The sequence below is a fragment of the Pan paniscus genome, chromosome 8 (genome assembly GCF_029289425.2).
Source record: "Pan paniscus chromosome 8, NHGRI_mPanPan1-v2.0_pri, whole genome shotgun sequence".
Lineage (NCBI taxonomy): Eukaryota > Metazoa > Chordata > Mammalia > Primates > Hominidae > Pan > Pan paniscus.
In genome coordinates, this window is record NC_073257.2 from 103940246 (window position 1) to 103958839 (window position 18594).

Genomic DNA, 18594 nt, shown 5'->3' on the forward strand with positions numbered 1-18594 from the left:
ATCACAATTTGTTTTATGGGTTTTTCTGTTTAAGGACACCTTACTTAATATATACTGTTGACTCGTTAACGTTAAACACTGTGACTCATGCCTGTGACTCATGCCTGAAGGAAGTTTAGCAACACATGTATTTTCTCTTTAAAGCACATCACAGTTTCCTGTGCTTAGGAATACAAGATAACACTTTAGCACTATGTTTGGGGGCCATTTTAAACTGAGAAATTACTAACAAAGAGCACAAAAGTGCAAAAAATGTGGCTCTAAATAAACCATGATAAAGAGACTTATTTACAGTACTAGAGCTGAAGCAAAAAGGCAGAGTGATGCCTTCTTTGACCTCAGCTGGGAACAAGCATGTTGGATGACAAATTTTTCACCACTCTCTGCAGGTGTGTATCCACCAATGATTGCAAAGGCACAATGAGTATTGCTTTTGGAGTTACCAATAAATTTTAGCAAGTAGGGAAAATCACAAATACAGAATCCACAAATAATGAGTATTTATTGTACATTTTGCTTTTCTCTCGTATAAAGGTCTAGCCTATGCAGAGTGGTGAGGCAGTTTTCCACCAGGTTGTTCAGGAACTCAGATTCCTTCCATCTTGTTACACTGTCATCCTCTAGGGTAATGTATTCCTCTGCGTGGTTAAAGTTGAATTGCAAGAGCATCTAAGTCCCACCTCTCAGAGAGGAGAAAGGAGAGAAAGTTCAAGGCAAGCAATATCTTTTAAAGCACATTGAAATTGAAGTTGCATTTGGAAAAAATTTGGTCATTTTTATCACACCTCTCTGCAAGAAAGGCTAGAAAATGTATCTGGCTAGGTGGCATGCACTCAGGGAAAAAAAGGTGAGACTAGATTTGGGGTGAATAACTGGCAGCTTACCACCAAGAGCCGTGAAGAAACTCTCATCCTGAAACGCCTGCAATGCTGTATCGTAGAAAGCCTGGGGAGAGCTGGCTTCTGTTCTAGCTCTGCCACTACCTTCTCTAATATGTGCATTTAATGCTCTATATTTATCTCTAAGTAATGCTTTAGCTACAATAGACAAATTTTGATATGTCCTATGTTCCTTTAGTGCAAAAGTTTTTTTTTTCTTTTTTCTTTTTTTTTTCTTTTTGAGACGGTGTCTTACTCTTTCACCCAGGCTGGAGCACAGTGGCGTGATCTCGGCTCACTGCAAGCTCCGCCTCCCAGGTTCATGCCATTCTCCTGCCTCAGCCTCCCGAGAAACTGGGACTACAGGCGACCGCCACCAAGCCTGGCTAATTTTTTGTATTTTTAGTAGAGATGGGGTTTCACCGTGTTAGCCAGGATGGTCTCGATCTCCTGACCTCGTGATCCGCCGGCCTCGGCCTCCCAAAGTGCTGGGATTACAGGCGTGAGCCACCGCGCCTAGCAAAAGTTTTTTTTTTTTCTTAAATTTTTTGTAGATACAGGGTTTTGCCGTGTTGTCTAGGCTGGTCTCGAATTCCCGGGCTCAAGCGATCTGCCTGCCCTGGCCTTCCAAAGTGCTGGAATTACAGACATGAGCCACCGTGCCAGGCCAACATTTTATATTCTTTTTTTTTTTTTTTTGAAACGGAGTTTCACTCTTGTCGCCCAGGCTGGAGTGCAGTGGCACTATCTCAGCTCACTGCAACCTCCACCTCCCCGGTTCAAGTGATTCTCCTGCCTCAGCCTCCTGAGTAGCTGGGACTACAGGCCCCCATCACCACGTCCAGCTAATTTTTATATTTTTGGTAGAGACGGGATTTCACCACTTGGCCAGGCTGGTCTCAAACTCCTGAGCTCAGGTGATCTGCCCGTCTCGGCCTCCCAAAGTGGTGGGATTACAGGCGTGAGCCACGAGCCACCGCGCCCGGCCACTTTTTTTTTTTTTTTTTTTTTTTGTCGCAGTCTCGCTCTGTTGCCCAGGCTGGAATGCAATGGCGTGATCTTGGCTCACCACAACCTCTGCCTCCCAGGTTCAAGCGATTCTCCTGCCTCAGCCTCCCAAGTAGCTGGGATTACAGGCATGCACCACCGTGCCCAGCTAATTTTGTATTTTTGGTAAAGTTGGGGTTTCTCCATGTTGGTCACGCTGGTTTAGAACTTCTGACCTCAGGTGATTCGCCTGCCTCAGCCTCCCAAAGTGCTGGGATTACAGGCGAATTTTTATATTTTAAGTACAGACAGTGTTTCACCTTGTTGGCCAGGCTGGTCTCAAACTCTTGTCCTCAAGAGATCCGCCTGCCTCAGCTTCCCAAAGGCTGGGATTACAGGTGTGAGCCACCGCACCCAGCCCGACATTTTATATTCTATTTTCTTTTCTTTTCTTTTTTTTTTTTTTTTTTTGAGACGAAGTCTCCTCTGTTGCCCAGGCTGGAGTGTAGTGGTGCCATCTTGGTTCACTGCAACCTCCGCCTCCCCAGTTCAAGCTATTCTCCTGGCTCAGCCTCCTGAGTAGCTGGGATTACGGGCACGCGCCACCATGCCTGGCTAATTTTTGTATTTTTAGTAGAGATGGGGTTTCACCATGTTGGTCAGGCTGGTCTCGAACTCCTGACCTCATGATCTGCCCGCCTTGGCCTCCCAAAGTGCTGAGAGTACAGGCACGAGCCAGTGCACCCGGCCTGTATTCTATTTTCTTTTGTCCTTTTTTTTTTTTTAATGCACTAAATGGATTTCATGACCTCGTTGGCTGGGTATCTCATTTTGAAAACACTATAGTATTTCAAAGAAAAGTGGCATCTCATAGCAAACAATGAAATCCTACCTAAAGAAGAGAATCTTAAAACTTCTAGGCAGAAGAATAATTTTTCAGTGCAAAATATTTTCTGATTTCCCTTATGACTTCCTCTCTGACCCATGGGTTATCTAGAAGTATGTTGATTTCTAAATATTTGGAAAACTTCCAAATCTCTTTCTTTCATTGATTCCTAACTTAAATCCTTTATGGTCAGAGAACATACTTTGTATTATTTAAATTATTTTAAATATGTTACAATTCATTTTATGGTCCAGAATATGGCCTATATTGGTGAATGTCCCGTGCATATTTGAAAATGTGTAGTCTGCTGTTCTGCTGTTATAGGATACAGTATTCCAGAAAGGTCAATTAGGTCAAGTTTGTTGATAGTATCGTTCAGGTCTTTTATATTCTTACCGATTTTCTATCGTCTTTTTCTATTTATTACTGAAAGAGAAATGTTGAAGTCTCCACATAAAATAGCGAATTTATCTATTCCTCCTTTTGATTCTATTGGTTTTTGCTTCATGTATTTTGTTGCACTGTTAGGTACACTCACATTTAGGATTGTTGTCTTTTTTGTGAGTTGATCCTTCTCTCGTTATATAATGTCCCTCTTTATCCTTTTCCTTTGTTTTGGAGTTTACGTTGTTGGATGTAGCCACTTGTGGTAAGCAGAATAATGCTCCCACCTCCCCCCCCCCCCCGCCCCCACTTCTCCCACCCCTGCCCCGTGTTGACATCTTAATCCCCAGAACCTGTGAATATATTGGGATAAATTGCATTAGATTTCAATGGGAAATTAAGGTTACAGATAGAATTAAGTCGGCTAACCAACTGATCTTGAGATTGAAAAATTATCCTGGATTATTTGAATGGGCCCCGTGTATTTATAAGCGTCTTTTTAAGTAAAAAAAGAACGAGGCAAGAAAGAGGGAGTCAGAGAAGGAGATGTGATGATAAAAGCAGAGGTTGGAGCCGGGCGCGGTGGCTGACGCCTGTAATCCCAGCACTTTGGGAGGCCACGGCGGGCGGATCACGAGGTCAGGAGATCGAGACCATCCTGGCTAACATGGTGAAACCTTGTCTCTACTAAAAAAATTAAAAATACAAAAAATTAGCCGGGCGTGGTGGCAGGCGCCTGTAGTCCCAGCTACTCGGGAGGCTGAGACAGGAGAATGGCGTGAACCTGGGAGGTGGAGCTTGCAGTGAGCCGAGATCGCGCCACTGTACTCCAGCCTGGGCGACTGAGCAAAACTCCGTCTGAAAAAAAAAAAACAAACAGAGGTTGGAATGAGATGATAGTTGGCTTCGAAGATGGAAGAAAACCAAGGGCCAAGGAATGTGGACAGCTCTAGAAGCTGGAAAGGGCAAGGAAATTGATTCTTCCCTAGAGCCTCCATTGTTCATTTCTACTCAGGTTGGCCTGACTCCCTGCTGCTTCTAGCTTGACCTTTTCTGGGACTCTTGTTTTGGCCTTGAACCTTGTCCTGTTGAATAGCAAGATTGGAACTTACCCAGGGTTTTCTTTCAATCAGCAGAATGTGGAAAACTAAGATACATCTTTCAGGTGATAGTGTACCCACCATGCTTACAAGCAATTCACAGGCCCTGCGCATAATCAAAGAAAGGGTAATACACAGAGGTGAGAATACCAGGAGGTAGGGATCATGTAAGTAAATATATTATATACTTATAGTCTGCCACCATATGTAACTTGTAGAATTGAGAATAATAAAGTAATGATTTACTGTTATTTGAAGAATTAGAATTTAACTGATTATGAACAAATTTTGTGTTGAGATCATAGGTGTTTAGGGTGCAAGGACTATGAAGTTGTTGTTTTAATATAGTATGCAATGGTATGCTTCAAATGGAGGACCAAAATATTCAGAATAAAGCGATCTCACCTTGTTAAGGGAATGACCATGAGGATTTAACTTCAAGTTCCCAAATAAGTGGTTGCAACACACACACACATATATACATACACACACATTTTTATATATAATGGAAAAACATATATATATATATATATATATATATAGTTGCCCCTCCACATCCGTGGGCTCTGCATCCACAGATTCAACAATGGATGGGAGGAAGGTGGGGAGGAAGGGAAAAAGAAAGAGAACCAGGGTGCAAATCAAATAGAACAATGACAAGGCCAGGTGGCTGCCAGTTTGTGACTCTTGCTTTATGTCAACTTCTTAGTTTCTGTCTTTTCCCAGCAATTCAAGATGTGTTTAAGAACTTAATTCAAGGTGTACTTGGAAGTAGATCAAATGCAGGTAGAATTTCCATTGCCTTGCCACTTCTTTAAATCTAACCATACAGTTTTTATTGAGCACCTAACATACACACACAGTCTCTCATTACATCACACTAAAAATGAAATATATTAATAATTAGTTACATGAAACAGAGATACAACTTCCATAATGGTCAAAATGACTCTGAGATACATACTTACATTTTAGCTGTTTTAAAAAAAATAATCAGATATAAAGAGAATCACTGTTTACTGGAGCACTCAACATCTATAATTCCTTCTAAATGCAGAAGGTTAATGGGAAAGTTCCAGAACATTAGTCACCATTTCGTTAAAAAGTAGCACTTCTAGTGGCACACCCCTGTAGTCCCGGCTACTCCGGAGGCTGAGGCAGAGGATCACTTGAGACTGGAATGTCAGGGCCGCAGTGAGCCATAATTGCACCACTGCTCCAGTCTGGATGACACAAGACCCTGTCTCAAAAATAAAAATAAAGTAGCACTTCTAAGCCAAGTGCAGCTGTGCATGCTTGTAGTCCCAGCTACTCCTACTCCTAGCTATTCTGGAGGCTAAGATGTGAGGATCCCTTGAGGCCAGGAGTTGGAGACTGCAGTGCCTATTATTACACCTGTGACTAGCCACCGCACTCCAGCCTGGGCAAGCCAGACCCCGTCAGGGAAAAAAAAAAAAAAAGTAGCTCTTCTAAAAGAATGGAAAGGAAATCATTCTGCAAAACTTTCCTTGGAGCCAGTTTTGACCTGTGAGGCTTCTGTCCCTATAGAGGTTATCTATGACACCCACCACGCTGCATCCAAGTTTATACCAATTCAGAAATGGAAAAAAAGTCTGCAGTCTTGTTAGCTGATTAAGTGAGAAGACATTGATTCAACCTGGCTCAGGTTGGCAATTGCTCATGGCTGCATTTAATAGAAATGTTAAACAATAAACATTGCATCCCCCTCCCCACATGGGACTCACATCACTTTAGTCACTCTATCTCCCCCTTATTCTCAGCCTCTCTCTGCATCGATTTCTCTCCCCAGTCTCCAGTTTTTGCACATTTAAGGTACGCCTATTTCTGTTTCCATTATTTTTCCTGCTCTTAATCAGGACTGAGACTTTTCAAAATTTTTAACTTCTCTGCTATCCCAGAGATTCTCCATACCCCTTACACTCTCATCCCAAGCATCTCACCCTTACCCTTGCCCCCACCCCCATTCGAGAACCTGGACTTCTCCCCAATCTCTATCACAGTACCCCCCGGTCTAAGACGCCCTTAGCTTTCCCTTCCCCACGCCTCCCCCATCAACCCTCCCTAAGCCGGCAGGCAGTCTCAGCCGTTCCAGAAATTGACAAAGAAGTTGCAGAGGGAGTGCCACTTCTCAGCGCAGTAGGTCTCCGTGAGCTCCGCGTTCCCGTCCAGCCCGTCGGGGTCGGGCCCGGTCCCCATGGGTCGCTCCTCGTTGGGGACCAAGGCCGCCTTCCTCTTGCCCTCGATGGTCTTCCTCTCTGAGGGGTTTTCTTTGGGCGGTGCGCTTTGGGGAGGCGGGGTCCCAGCGGCTGGGCCGGGCGCACGCTCCCGGGTCCGCCCCCGGTTCCGGGCCCGGGGCTTGGACTCCCCCGCGAATCCCGCGACGGTGGGGCGTGCGGGCGGGGACGCGCGGGGCACTAGCCGCAGCTCGGCGCCGTGGCCCTTCTTGCCCGCGCACAAGCGGGCCTGGAGCGGCGCGGGGTCGTGACAGGGCCTCCGCTTCTTGCGCAGCCCTCCCAGCACCTGCTTCCAGAAGTGCGCGCGGCGAGCGGCGTAGGCTGCGCAGCGCTCCGGATGCCCGCGGTAGGCGCACTGGTGGCGCGCCCCGTCCGGGCTCTGGCAGCGCAGCGCCAGCTCGCTGCCCGCTGCGGCCTCCGGGGCGGGCAGCAGGAGCTGCCAGCTGCACGTGTGCTGCTCGGGGCTGAGGAAGCGACCCGAGGAGCCGCCAGTGGGCCCGGGGACCGGCTCCGCCACGTTGCTAGCCGCCCCTTTCTCCCTCCGAGCAGCCGCGAGGAGGCAACCACTCAGCAGCAGCAGCAGCGACGGCGACAGCGACGCTCGCAGCCTCGGAGGACTCATGCTCCGCGGTTTCCGCGCTCCGCTGTTCTCAGACCACGTTTGTCGGGGCTGGACCAGGCAAAGAGCATTCCCCAGGACCTGCGGACAGAGGCAGAGACTGCCACCAACTGAGCCACGCGCAGCGCTTCGCCCAGACACATGCACCTGCGAACTACTCTTCCGCAGACTTTCTAGAAGCTGCAGCCTGCGAGGAGACCCTCTGAGGAGCTTTCCTGGGGAAACTGCTTACTGTCTAAATAATCACTTTCAAACCGTGTATGCATTGACATTTTCTTCCTCTTGCAAATACGATAGCAAAACGATGCGTGATAATTGCCCCCTCTACCCCTTCCTTCATTTTCTCCCTTCTCCAACCTGCAATAAACTATCTACAAAATCATTTCAGATGATTCCTTGGAAACATGCACTTTACTACACTTTGAACTTACCGAGTTCTGGGAGAGGCGCCAAAGCCTTATTAGGGTAGAGGGAACGACTGCACGGGGGAGTAGTCTGTTTTAGCCGGCTCCCTGTGAATGAACGTGGTATCAATGGAACAGAAGAGGCCTACCCTTCTTCGCCCCTCCCCGATTTCTCTCACACTGGGAGACTTATCACCGCCGCGCTTCTCTCTCTCTCTCCCTCTCTCTCTCTGTCTCTCCAGATGGATGATGGAAGCGGTCCTGTAGTATGAAATACAAATCTTGTATTTTGCTTCCAATGTTTAAAATAATCAGGCAAAATTAACCAAGTTTTTCTTCTTTCATGTACTTAACCATCCAAAAAATAAAAATTAAACAAAAGATCTAAGTTTTAAAAGTTAAATAAAATGAAACAAAACAAACTTCAGTATTCTAAACTAGGCATTTTTTACACAATTATATCATTTACATTCTATTTCTCATATTCTGAGTTCTACATTTTTACCTATTATTTCCAATAGCCTTTCTTAAGACTCTCAATCTTAATAATTGTTACTACTAATAAAAATATAATATCCTAGTTTATTAACATACAATAGTGCCCAGCAGTTCACCCAGGAGTGGACATTTGGGCTTTTTATTATTTTTAGGTATTAGAAATCAGTTATAAGGGTCCTCCAAAAATTAGAAGTTTAAAAAAATTATTTGTATTATAGTAGTTGAACGGTAAGATTACCAATTGAAATGGTATAACAGTTAAGAATGTGAGACCAGCCTGGCCTGGTGAAATCCCGTCTCTAATAAAAATACAAAAATTAGCCAGGCGTGGTGGCAGATGCCTGTAATCCCAGCTACTCAGGAGGCTGAGGCAGGAGAATCACTTGAACCCGGGACAGAGCGAGACTGCCTCTCAAAAAAAAAAAAAAAAAAAAAAGAGAGAGAATGAATGTGTTCTTGAATCTTGAAAATGTTACATTTAAGCAAAGCTGCTTTTTCTGGAGGGGGGGATTGTGTGTGTGTGCGGGGGTTGGTTTGTTTGTTTGTTTGTTTGTTTTGAGACGGGGGCTCACTCTGTCACCCAGGCTGGAGCGCAGTGGTGCTATCTCGGCTCACTGCAACCTCTGCCTTCCCGGTTCAAGCGATTCACCTGCCTCAGCCTCCCCAGTAGCTGGAATTACAGGCGCCTGCCACAACACCCAGCTAATTTTTAGTGGAGAAGGGGTTTCACCATGTTGCCCAGTCTGGTATCGAACTCCTGACCTGAGATGAGCCACCTGCCTCAGCCTCTCAAAGTGCTGACCAAGCAAAGCTGTTTTTTCTTTCTTTTTTTTTTTTTTTTTGCTCTTTTTAAAAATTTTATTTAGAAGCCTACTTGTAGAAGTTAGCATAATTTTACAGATTATTAGAAAAATTCAATTATTTTCTCTCTGCAAACAGTTATAATAGGTTAGGAATAATAGATTAGAAATGTACTACATTGCAAAACAGTGGCCTATAACTATCTGTACATTTACTGTGCACCTTAAGGAAAAGAATTTGACAGTGTGCTATACTTACACTGCAGGTAACATATTTTTATTCTATCACACAAAACTGACCAGTGGTAGTGCTTGAATTTATAAATGGCCATTAAACAGAATATTTAAACTGAGATGTATATTTAGCATGCTAAAAAGTGAAAAAAATTTCAACTGAAGTTCTGTGGCTCATCAGTTCAAATGTTTCATGGCATTTTTTTCTTTAAATGAAAAATTTTGATATTGTAAAACAAATAATTTTACATAATAAATGCAAAAGGATAAAATTTTCTAAATTTTTAGAAAGAATATTTCCATTCATTTTGTCATGGGTTTTGTGTGGCTCCTCTTAATATATTAATGATATTAATAAGACACTGGTCCTATACCACTTTCAGAGTCCATCTTCAATTAGAAACTGTAACAAAAATAAACAGTATGTAAAGAGTAACACAAAGTAAATTAAATATACTAAATTCACACAACAGGTAGAATAAAATGAAACCAAATTACATAATGGCAGGTTATACATTTTAAAGACTCTCTTTCCACTTAGTCAAATAAGAAAGACATTGAAATGTTAACTTACTGATTTCTGTGGGGTTTTCCCCACTGGTTCAAATGCGAAAATTTGATATAAATCTAATATTTTATTTCTGTACATTTAACATGATTCAGTATAATCTGCAGTCTCATGTATAGCTTGTCAATAATGCCATCATCACTGTATGTCAAACAAAAAACCTCACTGCTTACTAGAAATGCTAAACACTGGAAAAAATGGAATTTTATACATTTGTTTTCTTAAATTTTGACAGATATTCTTCAAAAAATTAAAACTGCCTTCCACAAAATTTTGTGTGTATATGGCACAAGTTGACAGCCAAAAAGTGTGAATTCCATCAAAAAGGCACTGTTAACAATACTCAGAATAATCTGACAAGGTCTACATCAATGTCTGAGTAAAGAATAGGTAAATAGACAAACCCTTATAAAAGACAGCATTATTGTTTAAATATACTATAGTTATATAAAAAGAAATAAAGTGACACACAGAAATGACCCTTAGCAAAGCTGTTTTAAAACTTCAGAATATTCCATCATCTTTTAAAAATGTTCTCATTAATAAATGTGATTTTTTTAATTGCAGAAGTTTATACCTCTGACTGTAATTTTTTTACACAAGTAAATATTTTACTTAAATACTTCCTCAAGATATCAGGAATTCTTATTATATTTCCTAATGTCCTCTTGCATATAGCATTTTCTATTACTGAACTCCTGTTAGTATTATATTTGAACAATTATAGTTTGGTTACTACTATAAAAACCAAAATACTTTAGAATTAGAAGAATATGTTTAAATATATAGTAGTATATATTAAATATATAGCAATGTATATTGACTTCAGAAAGGAAGTTTTTAACACTCTGGTAAAATCAGAGAAACTAGATAACTTGTCCAGGTTCACACATCATTTAGTGATAAAACCACTTACATCTTTCAGTGATCAGTGATCTTTATGTTTTGTCTTTGTATTTTACTATTAGTTATGTTTTAATTATACCAATTCAGGCTGGGCATGGTGGCTCACACCTGTAATCCCAGCACTTTGGGAAGCCAAGGCGGGTGGATCACCTGAGGTCAGGAGTTCGAGACCAGCCTGGCCAACATGGCAAAACCCCATCTCTACTAAAAATACAAAAATTAGCTGGGCATGGTAGTGCACGCCTGTAATCCCAGCTACTCGGGAGGCTGAGGCAGGAGAATCACTTGAATCCGGGAGGCAGAGATTGCAGTGAGCCGAGGTCACACCACTGCACTCCAGCCTGGGCAACAGAGCAAGACTCTTTCTCAAAAAAACAAAAAACATAAAAATAAAAAAAAGAATTACACCAATTCAACTTATAATGAAAACCAATTTGTACCTATGAAGATTAGAAACATTAACAAGTTTCAAAAATAAGAGTAGCTAATTAATACATTTCACACTTGGAAGCCCTTTCTTTCCCAGAAAACTGTCTTTGTATGTGTGAAGCATGGATGAGTAATCCCAGGCTTTTGTCTGTTGCCTTGGCATTACTTTTTGTTAACAACTACTGAACCGAATTGGTACCATTTTTAATGAAAGAGTGACATCTTGTGGCATAATGCTCTAATTGCAATAAAAAAAATTTATTATCTGAAAGCTGTAATTAAGAGATACTCCAGAGACCATGCTTCGCTGTCACAAACACTGTTCCCAGAGTAAAAAGTAAGGGCACATAGACATATTATGTAATATCAGAAAAGGGGAGTTATTTTTTAAAAAACTGTGGCATAATATGCATAACATAAAATTTGTTGTTTTAACTATTTTTAGGTGTACTCTTCAGTGACATTAAAAAGATTCACACTGTTCTGCAACCATTATAGCTATCCATCTCCAGAACTTTTTTTCGTCCTCCAAAACTGAAAGTCTGTACCCATTCCTCCCTTCCCCCAGCCCCTGGCAACCATCATTCTACTTTCTGTCTCTGTGAATTTGACCACTCTAGATATCTTATGGTAAGTGTAATCCTACAGTATTTGTCCTTTGTGATTGGCTTATTTCACTTAACACAATGTCTTCAAGGTTTATCTGTGTTATAGCATGTATCTGAATTTATTTCATTTTTAAGTCTGAATAATATTCCATTGTATGTATATACCACATTTTGTTTACCCATTTAGGTTGTTTCCATACCTTGGCTATTGTAAATAATGCTGCAATTAACATGAAAGTGCAGATATCTTTATGAGGTGATCATTTCATTTTCTTTGGATATATGCCCAGAAGAGGAATTGCTGGGTCATATAGTAGTTGATTTTTAATTTCTTTACAAATCTCCATACTGTTTTCCATAATGGCTGTAGCAATCTACATTCTCACCAAGAGTGTACAACCTTTTCCCCACATCCTTGCCAACATTTATCTTTTGACTTTTTGGTAATAGCCATCCTAACGGGTGTGAGGTAGTATCTCATAGTGGTTTTGATTTACAATTCCCTGATGATTAATGGTGTTGAGCACCCTTTCATATACCTGTTGGTGATTTTCATGTTTTCTTTGGAAAAATGTGTATTCAGGTCTTTTTGCCCATTTTTAAATCAGGTTATTTGTTTTTCTACCATTGAGTTGTATGAGTGCTTTATAAATTTTGGACAGTAACCCCTTATTTGATATATGGTTCACAGATATTTTTTCCCAATCTGTAGCTGCCACTTATTTGTTGATTGTTTCCTTGGCTGTGCAGAAGCTTTTTAGTTTCATGTAGTACCATTTATTTATTGTCGCTTTTGTGGCTTGAGCTTTTGGTGTGATGTCCAAAACTCATTGCCAAGGTCCATATCCAGGGGATTTTCCCCTATGTTCTCTTCTGGGAGTTTGATAGTTCCTGGTCTTACAATTAGGTTCTTTATCCATTTTGAGTTGATGTTTTTGTATAGTGTAAGATAATGATCAAATTTCATTCTTTTGCATACGGAAATCCAGTTTTCCCAGCACTATTGAGACTACCCTTATCCCATTGTGTCTCTTATCAAAAATTAGTTGACCATATATGTTTGAATTTATTTCTTCTCTATTCTGTTCCATTGTTCTATGTGTCCGTTTTTATGCCAGTACCATTACTGTTTTGATTACTAAAGCTTTATAATATAATTTTTTTTGAGACAGGGTCTCGCTCTGTTGCCCAGGCTGGAAGGCAGTGGCATGATCATGGCTCACTGCAGCCTCAAACTCTGGGCTCAAGCAATCCTCCCACATCAGCCTCCTGAGTAGCTGGGACTACAGACATGTGCCACCAGACCTGGATAATTTTTTCTACTTTTCATAGAGACACAGTGTCACTATGTTGCCCAGGCTTGTCTCAAACTCCTGGGCTAAAGCAATCCTCCTGCCTCAGCCTCCAAAAGTGCCGGGATTATAGACTTCAATATAATTTAAAATCAGGAAGTGTAATGCCTCCAACTTTGTTTTACTTTCTCAGAATTGTTTTGGTAATTCATGGTCTTTTATGTTTCCATACAAATTTTAGGATTGCTTTTTCCATTTCTGTGAAGAATGGCACTGGGATTTTTGTAGGGATTGTGTTGAATCTGCATACTGCTTTGGGTAGTATGGATATTTTAACAATATTAATGTTTCTAATCCATGAGCATGGGGTAGCTTTCCATTTATTTGTGTCTTCTTCAATTTCTTTCATGAATGTTTTACAGTTTTCAGTGTAATTTTTACACCTCAGTCAGTTAAATTTATTCATAAGTATTTTATTTTATTTTACTTTTTCATCCTATCATAAATGGGATTGTTTTCTTGCATTCTTTTTCTGTTAGGTCATTATGTGTATAAAAATGCTACTGATTTTGGTATGTTCATTTTGTATCCTGAAACTCTACTCAATTCATTTAGTGGTTCTAATAGGTTTTTGTGAAATCTTTAAAGTTTTTAAAAATAAGATAATGTCATCTGTAATAGAGATAATTTTACTTCTTTTATAATTTGGACGCTTTTTATTTTTCTTGTCTGATTGCTCGTGGTAGTACTTCTAGTACCGTGTTACATAGAAGTGGTGAGACTGGGCATCCTTGCCTTTGTCTTTTACTACATCTTAGGGGAAAAGCTTTCAGTATTTCCCCATTGATTATATGAAGAACTAATATTATATGTTAGCTGTGGGTTTTTCATAAATGGCTTTTATTATGTTGAGGACCTTTCCTTCTATACCTAAATTATTGTGAGTTTTTATCAAGAAAAAATGTTGGACTTTATTGAATGCTTTTCCCAAATCAATTGAGATGATCATGTGGTTTTTAATCTTTCATTCTGTTAAATCTATCACATCGATTGATATGCATATGTTACACTTATCCTAGCCAGACTTGCATGGCTAGGATAATTCTCATTTGGTCATGATGTATGATCTTTTTTATGTATTGTTAAATTCAGCTTGCTAATATCATATTGAAAATTTTTGCATTAATATTCATCAGAGAGATTGTCCTATAGTTTTCTTTTCTTGTGATATCTTTCACTTAGGTATCAAAGTGAAGATGGCCTCATAAAGTTTATTTGGAAATATTCCCTCTAGCTTTATTTTTTGGAAGAGTTGTATTAAGAAGCATTGGTATTCATTCTTCTTTGAAAGTTTGGTAGAATTCAGTGTGAAGCCATCTGGTCCTGGGCTTGGCTTTTCTTTGTTGGGCAGTTTTTTGTTTTTTTGTTGGTTTTTTGTTTTTTTGGTTTTTTTTTTTTTGAGACAGAGTTTTGCTGCTGTTGCTCAGGCTGGAGTGCAATGGCGCAATCTCGGCTCACTGCAACGTCTGCCTCCCAGGTTCAAGCGATTCTCCTGCCTCAGCCTCCCGAGTAGCTGGGATTACAGGCATGCGCCACCACCCCGGCTAATTTTGTATTTTTAGTAGAGACGGGGTTTCTCCATGTTGATCAGACTGGTCTTGAAGTCCCGACCTCAGGTAATCCACCCGCCTTGGCTTCCCAAAGTGCTGGAATTACAGGCATGAGCAACTGTGCCCGGTGTTTCTTGGTTTTTTTCAGATGGAGTCTTGCTCTGTCGTCCAGGCCGGAGTGCACTGGCTCACTGCATTGGCTCATTTGGCTCACTGCAAACTCCGCTTCCCAGGTTCAAGCAATTCTTGTGCCTCAGCCTCCTAAGTAGCTGGAATTACAGGCACCCACTACCAGGCCCAGCTAATTTTTGTATTTTTAGTAGAGATGGGGTTTCATCATGTTGGCCAGGCTGGTCTCGAATTCCTCACCTCAGGTGATCTGCCTGCCTTGGCCTCCCAGAGTGTTGGGATTACAGGCATGAGCCACTGCTCCCAGTTTTTTATTACTACTTCAATCTCTTTATTTGTTATTAGTCGGCTCATGCCTTCTATTTCTTCCTGACTCAATCTTGGTAGGTTGTATTTTTCTAGGAATTTATCCATTTTTTCTAGGTTATCCAATTTATTGGCATATACTTGTTCATAATAGTCCCTTATAATCTTGTTTTTTATTTCTAAGACATCTGTTGTAATTTCTTCACTTTGATTTTTTGAGTCTTCTCTTTATCTCTTACATGATTTATCAATTTTATTTATTTGTTCAAAAAACCAACTCAGTTCTATTCTTTCTACGGTTTTTCTGTTCTCTATTTGTTTTATTTTGGTTCTGATTTTCATTGTTTCCTCCCTTCTGTTAATTTTGGGTTTAGTTTATGCTTCTTTTTCTAGTTCGTTGAGGCATAATGTTAAACTATATGGGATTTTCTTTTTTAATGCAGGCATTTGTTGCTATAAACTTCTCTCAGAACTGCTTTTGCTGCAGATGTGTTATGTTTCCATTGTTATTTGCCTCAAGATTTTTGTGAATTTACCTTTTGATTTCTTCTTTGATCCATCGATTGTTCAAGAGCATGTTGCTTAATTTCTACATACTTGTGAATTTTTAAAGATTCCTTCTGTTATTGATTTCTAGTTTAATACCTCTATGGTCTGAAAAAATACTAGATATGACCTTATAAGCTTGTTAAGACTAGTTTTGTGGCTTAACATATGCTCTATCCTGGAGAATGTTCCATGTACACTAGAGAAAAAATGTGTATTCTGCTGCTGTTGGGTGGAAAGTTCTCTGTATATCTGTTAGGTTCATTCGGCCAAAAGTGCAATTCAAGTCCAGTATTTCCTTATTAATTTTCTGTTCAGTTGCTCTATCAGTTGTTGAAAGTGGGATATCGAAGTCTCCTACTATTATTGTATTGCTGTCTGTTTCACCCTTTATGTTCATTAATATTTGCTTTATGTATTTAAGTATTCCAATGTTAGGTTCATATATATTTACACTCATTGTGTCCTCTTGATGGATTGACCTGTTTATCATTAAATAATGAACATCTTTGTCTCTTGTGACAGGATTTGACTCAAAGTCTATTTTATCAGATGTAAGTATAGCAAGCTCTGCTTTTTTTTTTTTTTTTTTTTGACACAGGGTCTCATTCCATTTTCCAGGCTGGAGTGCAGTGGCACAAACATTGCTTACCACAGCCTTGACCTCTTGGGCTCAAGTAATCCCCCTGCCTCAGCCACCTGAGTAGCTGGAACTACAGGTGCATGCCACCGTGCTTGGCTAATTTTTAAATTTTTGTGTAGCAATGAGGTCTCCCTACATTGCCCAGGCTGGTCTCCAACTCCTGGGCTCAAGCGAGCCTCCCACCTTGGCCTTCCAAAATGCTGGGATTGCAGGTGTGAGCCACCATGCCTGGCCTCCCTGCTGTCTTTTGGTTACCATTTGCATATAATACCTTCTTTCATCTCTACTTTCAGCCTGTGGGTATCCTTAAAGCTTAATTCATCTCCTGTAGATAGCATATAGTTGGGTCTTGTTTTAAAAATCTATTTAGCAACTCAATGTCTTTTGACTGGGGAATTTAGTCCAATTACATTCAAGATTATTATTAAAGGAAGGACTTACTATTTTTACTTTGTTATTTTATATCTGGTTGTTTTTTAGCATCTTTGTTTATCTCTGGTTGTTTTGTAGCACCTTTATTTGTTTTTTAATTAAAAAAATTTGATAATCCTCTGTAGTACTAAGCTTTGTTTTCTTTATTGTTTGCATAACTGCTATGGTTATCATGTGGCTTACGTAAAACATCTTATAGTTATAGTCAACTGTTTTTAGCTGATAACATCTGTTACATGCAAAAACTCTAGACTTTTCTCCTCTACATACTGTTTTTTTTCTTTCTTTCTTTCTTTCTTTTTTTAAGAGACAAGGTCTTGCTACATTGTCTAGACTGAACTTGAACTTCTAGGCTCAAGTGATCCTCCCACCACAGCCTCCTGAGTAGCTGAGTTTACAGGCATATGCCATGCCCAGCTACACAATTTGTGTTTTTGATGTCACAATTTACACCTTTTTATATTGTATATTATTTAACAACTTATTGTAGCTTTTGTTATTTTTTTGACCATTTTGACATTTGACCTTTATACTAGAGATATGTATGCTTTACATATCACCAGTACAGTACTGGAGTATTCTAGGTTTATCTATATATTTATCTCTACTAGTGAGTTTTATATTTTCATTTGTATTCATAATAATTATTATCATCATTTTGTTTATACTAGAACTCCATGGCTGTGCATGGTGGCTCATACCTATAATCTCAACACTTTGGGAGGCCAAGACAGGAGGATCACTGGAGTCCAGGAGTTTGAGACCAGCCTAAGCAAGATGGCAAGACTCCATCTCTATAATAAATAAATACATAAATAAATATTAGCTGGGCACAGTGGTACATGCCTATAGTTCCATCTACTTGGGAGGAATTCAAAGTGGCAGTGAATCATGATTGTGCCACTGAATTCCAGCAACAAAGCAAGACCCTGTCAAAAAAAGAAAGAAAGAAAAGAAGGAAGGAAGGAAGGATGGAAGGAAGGAAGGAAGGAAGGGAAGGAAGAAAGGAAGAAAGCAAGAAAGGCTAGCACTTTGGGAGGCCGAGGCAGGTGGATCACCTGGAGTCAGGAGTTTGAGACCAGCCTGGGCAACATGGTGAAACCCTGTCTCTACTAAAAATGCAAAAATTAGCCAGGTGTGGTGGCAGTTGCCTGTAATCCCAGCTACTCGGGAGGCTGAGGCAGGAGAATTGCTTGAACCCAGGAGGCGGAGGTTGCAGTGAGCCAAGATTGTGCCATTGCACTCCAGCCTGGGGGACAAGAACAAGACTTCGAAGAAAAAAAAAAAAGGAAAGAAAGAAACTTCCATTAGGCATTTCTTGTAGGGCAGACCTAGTAGTGATGAGTTTCTTCAGCTTTTGCTTGTTTGGGAAAAACTTTATTTCTTCTTCATTTCTGAAGACCAGCTTTGCTGGGTATGGTATTCTTGGCTGACAGGTTTTTTTGTTTTTGTTTTTGTTTTCCTTTCAGCACTTTGAATATATAATCTTATTCTTTCCTGGCCTATAAGATTTCTCCTGAGAAATCTATTGGTAGTCTAATGGAGATTCCCGTATATGTGACTTGACACTTTTCTCTTGCTGCTTTTAAAATTCTTTATTTTTCTTTAAATTTTGACAGTTTGATTATCATGTGCCTTGGTGAGGATGTCTTTGGGCTGTATTTATTGGGGGATCTTTCAGTTTTATGAATCTGCCTCTCTATATCTGTCCCAAGACTTGAAAGGTTTTTTTAGCAATAATTTCACTAAATAAGCTTTTTCATTATCACTTCTCCTTCCTTAACTCCTATAATGTGAATATTTGTTCACTTAATGGTGTACATTTAGTTATTATTATAAATAATAATAACAAAAATAGTTAATCATAATAGTTAATATTTATTTAATACTTAGTCTTTACTTTTCATTGAAACAGGGTCTCCTTCTGTCACCCAGGCTAGAGTAGAGTAGCATGATCATGGCTTACTGTTGCCTCAAGTTCCTGGGCTCAAGGGATCCTCCCACCTTAGCCTCCTGAGTAGCCAAGATTATAGGCACATGCCACCAACAGCTGGCTTTTTTTTTTTTTTTTTTTTTTTGA

The 18594-nt window shown here is 40.2% G+C and overlaps 1 protein-coding gene across 1 annotated transcript; it reads right to left on the reverse strand.

Moving 5' to 3' along the window:
* Positions 1–5897: 5897 nt before the first annotated feature.
* FGFBP3 (fibroblast growth factor binding protein 3) lies at positions 5898–7828 on the reverse strand. The gene is made up of 2 exons (XM_034931086.3): positions 7541–7828; positions 5898–7190 (listed from the first exon to the last, which is right to left on the reverse strand). The coding sequence occupies exon 2, from the start codon at positions 7110–7112 to the stop codon at positions 6336–6338; it is 777 nt and encodes a 258-aa protein (XP_034786977.1). The 5' UTR covers positions 7113–7190; positions 7541–7828; the 3' UTR covers positions 5898–6335.
* Between the last annotated feature and the right edge of the window lie 10766 nt (positions 7829–18594).